Source organism: Callorhinus ursinus, unplaced genomic scaffold (assembly GCF_003265705.2).
Source record: "Callorhinus ursinus isolate GAN/ISIS: 27379988/994484 unplaced genomic scaffold, GSC_fseal_2.0 scaffold1, whole genome shotgun sequence".
NCBI classification, from domain to species: domain Eukaryota; kingdom Metazoa; phylum Chordata; class Mammalia; order Carnivora; family Otariidae; genus Callorhinus; species Callorhinus ursinus.
Window position 1 is genome coordinate 33,229,421 of NW_027397063.1, and position 8,720 is coordinate 33,238,140.

General features: G+C 32.2%; 1 protein-coding gene across 3 annotated transcripts in view; it reads left to right on the plus strand.

Annotated features, from left to right (window-relative positions):
- The window catches only part of EPHA3 (EPH receptor A3), a 378,828-nt gene that overhangs the window by 330,213 nt on the left and 39,895 nt on the right, over positions 1-8,720 (plus strand). For all 3 annotated transcript variants that reach the window (XM_025868405.2, XM_073892253.1, XM_073892247.1), the window contains exons 12-13: positions 1,648-1,709; positions 3,675-3,884. In XM_025868405.2, the coding sequence (XP_025724190.1) occupies positions 1,648-1,709; positions 3,675-3,884 (272 nt within the window). The remainder of the gene's footprint in view (positions 1-1,647; positions 1,710-3,674; positions 3,885-8,720) is intronic.

Consider the following 8,720-nt stretch of genomic DNA (forward strand, 5'->3'; position numbering starts at 1 on the left):
AATAGTGTAGGTTTTAAAATCAGAGACAGCTGTGTTGGGATCTGCTGGAGAACTAATTGTGTGACCTCAGCAGGTTTCTTAAATCTACAATGTTTTCGGTTGAGGACATCATAAAATGGAAATAATATATGTTACTAAAGCACAAGATGATGTGAAGATGAAGTAGTGTAATGTATGTATGTAATATATATGTATAAATATATAATGTTACATAATTCTAATTATGCAAAAAACTTACTCATGTTTTCTGTATATCAAAAATACCCATTTTCGGGCGCCTGGGTGACTCAGATAGTTAAGCGTCTGCCTTCGGCTCAGGTCATGATCCCAGAGTCCTGGGATCGAGTTCCGCATCAGGCTCCCTGCTCAGTGGGGAGCCTGCTTCTCCCTCTGCCTCTCTCTCTCTCTGTCTCTGTCTCTCATGAATAAATAAATAAAATCTTAAAAAAACAAAAACAAAAACAAAAATACCCATTTTCCATATTTCTTTTTCTTTTTGAATTGTTCATTTTGCATTACTTATTTTCCAAGTTGTTATCATAATGTATATAGAGTTATATTTTCAACTTTGCTCACATGACATTAAACTATAACAATTACCTAAAATGCTACAGACTTCAGAGTTGTCATTTCAATTCAGAATAATCCATGGAATTGACACCCAACAATTGCCTGAATCATTATATAGTTGAACACTTATTCTATTTGTAAATATATATATCAGCATACTCAACACTCTCGTATCTAATGCTTTTTCATATTTTAAACATTTCCCTCAGTATAAATTTCCAAAAGTAACAGCATAGTGGATTCAGTTTGCTGCTCTTGGCTTTATTATTTATTAGCTATATGACATTGAGTAAGTTAATTACCTTCTACATATCTCAGTTTTCTCATGTGTAAAATGGAAGTGATAATAATTAATAAGTTATCATATATAGAATAATTAAACCAGCATCTTGCACGTAGTAAGTGCTATATAAAGTTAAATGCTCATTAAAAGGTTTAATGGTATTTAAGACCACATAATTTCTAAAATGGTTATTATAAGTTACTGCCAACAGCTATTTTAATTTTATTTTCCTTTTAAACATGGATTTTATATTTTTAATGTGTTAATTGAATACAGATTTTTAAGAGTTATAATTATTAGTCTTGTTTTATGAAATTCACATATAGGATCCATGAAGATGGGGACTTTGATTTACTTGCTCTGACTAACCAGAGTAAAAGGAAACACCTAGTACATAGCTCTATAAATATCTGTAGAAAGTATGAATGACTGTGGAAATCCTGGCTCTATCTTGGGCTGGAAGGCAGAAATACCTGATTTTGTAGATCAGCTAGGATACAATTAAAGGGAAGAAAGGGGACATATTTTATGTTCACAGAAAGCCATTCCAAATAAGCCAATTTAGATACTGTAGGTTGTAAGCCCTTGTTCTGCAAACGAATCTTCTTCAATTTTTTTTGGTTTTATTTTCTATTGAATTTTTTTTGCAACATTGCAAAATTGGGGAGACAGGGAAAGCTTTTACATTTTTTTAATTCATCACTGTATCAAAGTGTATTATATGTATTCATGATATGATATTTTATGAACTCTGCTGATGATCATGTTTAATTTATTATTTACCCTATATCCAGGCAAACCAGTTATGATTGTCACAGAATACATGGAGAATGGTTCCTTGGACAGTTTCTTACGTGTAAGTAGAAGATTTTATATATATTCATATATCTCTTACCCCTATCTATATCTCTTATCCCTCTATCTATACATATATATGCATAAATATGGAATGAATTGCTAAAAATGTTAGAGGCAACCTCTAATATTTTGCCAGCAATTAGATAACAAAGTTTAAAGTAAAACTGAAATTTGGAGGAGGGGTACTAAATAGTAAGAGGAAGACTAAAATTGCATCTTTATCTTGCAGCATCCAAAGTTAATGGTTTATATTTTTTATTTTATTATATTATGTTAATCACCATACATTACATCATTAGTTTTTGATGCAGTGTTCCATGATTCATTGTTTGTGTATAACAACCAGTGCTCCATTCAGTACATGCCCTCTTTAATACCCATCACCAGGCTAACCCATCCCCCACCCCCCTCCCCTCTAGAACCCTAAGTTTGTTTCTCAGAGTCCATAGTCTCTCATGGTTCATCTCGTCCTCTGATTTCCCCCCTTCATTTTTCTCTTCCTGCTATCTTCTTTTTTTTTAACATATAATGTATTATTTGTTTCAGAGGTACAGGTCTGTGATTCAACAGTCTTACAAAGTTAATGGTTTATATTTTTAAAAACAAATTTGTGCAATCTTCTTCAGTCTTTTTATACTGCCAAGATTCACACTGGTTAAAATAAAAATTTTAAAAAGACTCATAAATTAAGACCTAAGCAACATTGTTGTAAGACAAATATTCTCTTTTCTTCAATGAAAGTAACCTCAGACTGCTATTAGATAGAAGACCATCTATCTCTCACGTAGAGCTTTCATCTCAGAAAATAAGCAAGTATTATAATTTCAAAGTATTCTCAATTCAGATATATCATTTTGGTGATATATATGCCTCTATATTTTTTTAAATTATTTCAGCAAATATTTGTTCAAAGAAATGTGAAAGTTTTATGGAGAACAAGACACTGCCAATCACCAATCACTGCAAGGGATAAAAAAGACATATAATCTGTCTTAATGTGCTTTCAGTGCTATAAAATAGATATAGATAGATGATAGATAGATAGATAGATAGATAGATAGATAGATAGATAGATGATAGATAGATAGGAAGCATAGTATAATTCCTTATAGGAAACTTTTAAATTTTCTATAAATAAGAAGTTATTTATTTTAATATTCACGAGGCAAATACAAATTTTATCAGCAATTATTTTCCCAAGCATTTCAAAAACAAATATTTTTTAAATCAGGTAATTAAAACCATTATAATAAATATTGTTATTGTGTAGATATAACCAAACATGGAATTTTAGATCTGTTTATCTATACATGCATTTATGTACATATGTACATCTGTATGTATCTATTTACCTATTTATCATATAATATTTCTATTTTAATCCAAGTAAATTGGAAGCTTTTCTAAATACAGAACTCTGACTTTGTGTTTTATTGTTTTCCATTTTATGACCTATAACTCAAGACTGAGTAGAAAACAAATATTCAGTAAATATTTTTGACTAATTCTGAACTATTTATTTATGATGATAATTTAAACATTTAACATCCACTTTCTTTGAAGCAATTAATAAAACATCTGAAAAATAAGAAAGAAGAATGAACATTCAATCAAATAAATATGTAAAACTAAAATAGCTACAGGAGTCATTTCATTTTATTATTCTTGAATTTAAAATTTCTGAGGGGTTTGTATGTCACAAAAAGACCAGGAACGATCTAGTTTTGAACCTGAAGTCAGAATATTAGGACGCTCCTTGTAATGAAGTATTTAGTAATGTAGCTACTGTGCTATTTTGTTTTAGCCTTATATCTATTTATTCACATATCTTGTTAGCCTGGAGTGCTTAGAACTAAAATGTATATAGTCCATCTTTTTACAGTTCAGTATGTGAGATTTTAACCAAGATATATCTTTAAGGAAGAGCAACACATCTTAACTGTGTATTTGAAATACTTCTCAGAAACACGATGCCCAGTTTACGGTCATCCAGCTAGTGGGGATGCTTCGAGGGATAGCATCTGGCATGAAGTACCTCTCAGATATGGGTTATGTTCACCGGGACCTTGCTGCTCGTAACATTTTGATCAACAGTAATTTGGTGTGTAAGGTTTCTGATTTTGGACTTTCACGTGTTCTAGAGGATGATCCAGAAGCTGCTTACACAACAAGAGTGAGTCACTTTTTCTTTTTCTTTTTTTTCCTTTTTATCTTTGTTTTTCACCTTGTGTTATGTTGACTTGCAAATAAATAGAAATCACATCTCTCAGTGCTTTGTCAATTATATCTTCCCCTGAAGGAAATGTATCCTTTAACATTAAGCTACTGTCACTTCTTCTGGGAAAATAGATGGTCACCGTTTATAAGGTGGGTAATGATGGTAATTCTGAAATGTCATACATCGGTTTAATGTGTCCCCCACAAATGCAGCATGGTTCTCTCAAGTCTGAAGTCTTGGGATTTTTCTATTTACCCATTTTTGCATCTGATTGAGCCACCTTTAGTAAACGGATTGGATAAATTCTCAGTTCCTCCGTCCAACTAGATATAATTTTAAAGCATTTTAAAATTCATGTTTACTTAAACAACATATGCTCACGTTATAAAAATTTCAAAACAAAGCAATAAAAAGAAGAAAAGTCATCCATAATTGTGCCACCCACAGAGAACATCTGTAACTTTGTCAGTCGATACTTCCAGATTTTATCTGCATACCTATTATACACACCTATGCATGAATACATAATTAGATTAGGATCATTCATAATATTACTGTATAACCTGTTTTTCTCTTAGCAATATACGTGTTGAATATATTTCACTGTCAATAAATAATCTTCAAGTTTTCATTCTTGTCAGTTTTATCTATTCTACTATCTGGTTGTACCATTTTTTAAAAATCAACCTCTAATTATTGGGAAAATTATTATTATATCTAGGTTTCTTTCATTTTTATCATTTTATTCTATTATTCTTTAATTTTTTTTTCATTATGATAAGTGTACTCTTTAATCCCCATCTCCCCACCCAGGTACCCACTTGTAACTATCAGTTTGTTCTCTATAGTTAAGAGTCTGTTTCTTGATTTGTCTCTTTCTCTCTCTCTCTTTTTGTCCTTTGCTTGTTTGTTTCCTAAATTCCACATATGAGTGAGATCATATGGTATTTGTTTTTCTCTGACTGACTTATTTCACTTAACATTGTGCTAATTCTATCCCTGTTGTTGCAAATGGCAGGATTTCATTCATTTTATGGCTGAATAATATTCCAGTGTGTGTGTGTGTGTGTGTGTGTGTGTGTGTGATGTACCACTTCTTCCTTATCCATTCATCTATCAATGGACATTTGGGCTGCTTCCGCAGTTTGACTGTTGTAAATAATGCTACAATAAACATAGGGGTGCATGCATCCTTTTGAATTAGTGTTTTGTATCTTAGGGATAAAAACCCAGTAGTATGATTATTGGATCATAGGGTAGTTCTATTTTTAATTTTTTGAGGAAGCTGCATACTTTTTTCCACAGTGAATGTGCCAGTTTGCATTCCCACCTACAGTGTAAGAGGGTACCTTTTTCTCCACATCCTCGCCAACACTTGTTGTTTCTTGTGTTGTTGTTTATTTTAGCCATCTGACAAGTGTGAGGTGATATCTCATGGTAGTTTTGATTTGCGTTTCCCTATTGATTAGTGACGTTGAGCATCTTTCCATGTATCTGGTGGCCAATTGTATGTCTTTGAAGAAATTTCCATGTCTTCTGCCCATTCTTAATTGTATTGTTTTTTTTTTTTTTGTCTTCAGTTGTATTAGTTCTTTATATATTTTGAATACTAACCCCTTATGGGATATGTCATTTGCAAATATCTTCTGCTATTCAGTAGGTTGTCTTTTAGTTTTGTAATTATTTTCTTTGTTGTGCAGAAACTTTTTATTTTAATGTAGTCCCAACAGTTTATTTTTGCTTTTATTTCTCATCTCAGGAGACATATCTAGAAAAAATGTTGCTAAGGCTGATGTCAGAGAGATTACTGCCTGTGGTCCCTTAAAGGATTTTTATGATTCCAGGTCTTACATTTAGGTCTTTAATCCATTTTGAGTTTATTTTTGTGTATGATGAACGAATGTTATTCAGTTTCATTCTTTTGCATGTGGCTGTACAGTTTTCCCAACACCATTTGTTGAAGAGACTGTCATTTTCCTATTTATATTCATTTTCCTTTGTCAAAAATTAATTGACCATATGATTGTGGGTTTATTTCTGGGTTTTCTGTTCTGTTCCATTGATCTCTATGTCTATTTTTATACCAGTACCATATCATTTTAATTACTACTGCTTTGTAATATAACTCCACATCTGGAATTGTGATACCTGCATTTTTTTTCAAGATTGTTTTGACTATTTGGGGTCTTTTGTGGTTCCATACAAATTTTAGGATTTTTAGTTCTAGTTCTGTGAAAAATGCTGTTGGTATTTTAATAGGCATTGCATTAAATGTGTAGATTGCTTTGGACATTTTAACAGTATTTGTTCTTTCAATCCATGAGCATGGAATGTCTTTCATTTCTTTATGGCATCTTGAATTTCTTTCATCAGTGTTTTATAGATTTCAGAGCACAGGTCTTCCACCTCTCTGATTAACTTTATTTCTGAATATTTTATTGTTTTTGGTGCAGTTGTAAATGGGATTGTTTTCTTAATTTCTCTTTCTGCTGTTTCATTACTGATATATAGAAATACAACACCTTTCTGTACATTGATTTTGCATCCTGTGACTTTACGGAATTCATTTATCAGTTCTAGTAGTTTTTTGGTGGAGTCTTTTGGGTTTTCCATATATAGTCCCCTGCCATCTGCAAATAGTGAGAGTTTACTTCTTCCTTATTTGGATGTCTTTTATTTCTTTATGTTGTCTAATTGCTTCTGATACTATGTTCAATTAAAGTGGTAAGAGTGGTCTACTAGTTCCTAACCTTAGGAGAAAAGCTCTCAGTTTTTCACCATTAAGTATGCTGTTGGCTGTGGGTTTTCCATATTAGGCTTTTGTTATGTTGAGGTATGTCCTCTCTAAACCTACTTTGCAGAGGGTTTTTATCATGAATGGCTGCTGTACTTCGTCAAATGATAGCTTTTCAATATTTTATACAAATGTGTAAATGATGCATTTGCATTCATTATTGTATGAGTCTGATAATTTCCCTATGATATAACCCTGAAAGTGGATTTTCTTTGTCAAAAGTGGATTTCCTGTGCCCTTTTTAAGAGCACACTTAACTATATACTGATAAAATAGATATTACCATTTTTTGTGTTTGTTAGTTTTGAGAAATTGTATCTAATTGTTTTAATTTGTATTAATTTGATTCAAAGTGCATTTGATTATTTCTTCATATATTTATTGGCAGATTCCGTTGAAAAGACATTTCTTTATAGAATTCTTTTTTCATGGCAGACAATTTTAGAAAATAAAGATATAATGATCATTATCAATGATACTACCAAAGGTAACCAATTGTAATTACCAATTATGTATATAGTTACAAAATGGTATCATATTATATGTACTAATATATAAAATGATATTCACTTATCAATCCAGTATTTTCTTCTTATACAAACTCAGTATTGTTTTGTAATCTGACTATTTTAACTTAAAATATAAAATGTATAATTTTCTAAATGATAAATTTTAATATCATTAAATAATGTATCATATTCCACTTTATTCATATACATTACTTATTTATCCAATGCACTATTAGGCAAATTCCAAAGTTTTGGTATTCTTTTTTTTTTTTTAAGATTTTATTTATTTATTTAATTGACAGAGAGAGAGACAGCAAGAGAGGGAACACAAGCAGGGGGAGTGGGAGAGGGAGAAGCAGGCTTCCTACAGAGCAGGGAGCCCGATGCAGGGCTCAATCCCAGGACGCTGGGATCATGACCTGAGCCGAAGGCAGACGCTTAACCACTGAGCCACCCAGGCGCCCTTCTTCATGTTTCTTAAAGGTTATTACTGGAGCGCCTGGGTGGCTTAGTCAGTTAAGCGTCTGCCTTCAACTTAGGTCATGATCCCAGGGTCCTGGGATGGAGCCCTGAGTCAAGCTCCTTGCTCAGTGGGGAGCCTTCTCTCTCTCCCTCTGCTGCTCCCCTTGCTTGTGCTTGCTCTCTCTCTCTCTTTCTCTATGTCAAATAAATGCAATCTTTTTTAAAAAAAGGTTATTATTAATTAAAAAACTCATTCTTTTCTAAAATTATCAATTTCAACAATTCTATTATCAATGACCAAGTGTGTCACGTGGCATCTATCTCACATTCTGAGAAAGAACCCAATTTGCCAGACTGAGTTTCATCTGCAAATAAAACCACAGAAATAGAACCAGAAATTCAGAAGCACAGTGTCCCAGAGATATTCCTAGATGAGTTGATATAGGAGTTGGAACTCTCCTGATGCCTTTATAAGTTACACTCTTGTTTACATTTCCCATTTTCAACTAAATTCTGTAGTGGATTCACTGTTCGTACATCTAAGTATTTCTTAAAATGTGTCCTGCACAAAAGTGTTGCTGATCTTGGGATTACGGTTCACTAGGTTAAGACCAAGACAAATAAAATAAAATTTTATATCTAACAGCTAGTTGAATTAAATTCATAACAGTGACTTCGACTGTAATAAGCTCTGAAAAATTGAAGAAATTGCAAAACATGGGTAAATATGTGGATAGTGCTTTTTAGTGTCTCTTTTGTTCCTTCTCTGATCTCCAGAAAAATTAGCCAACATTTTGCAGCAAAGCATCATTTTTATGACTATAAATTTTCATGCCAGGAGACAATATATGCAACAAATGATAATATATTTATAGTTTTGAGGAATGTTTTTTATTCTGCTCACTGCTACTCTGCAATCTAAAGATATCCTTCATAGCCTTTTGCTACTATTGAGCTTTTAACAAACTGTACAGGAAGTAGTATCATTCTTGTAGGCATTGTCCTTGTTATTACAACAATCACTAT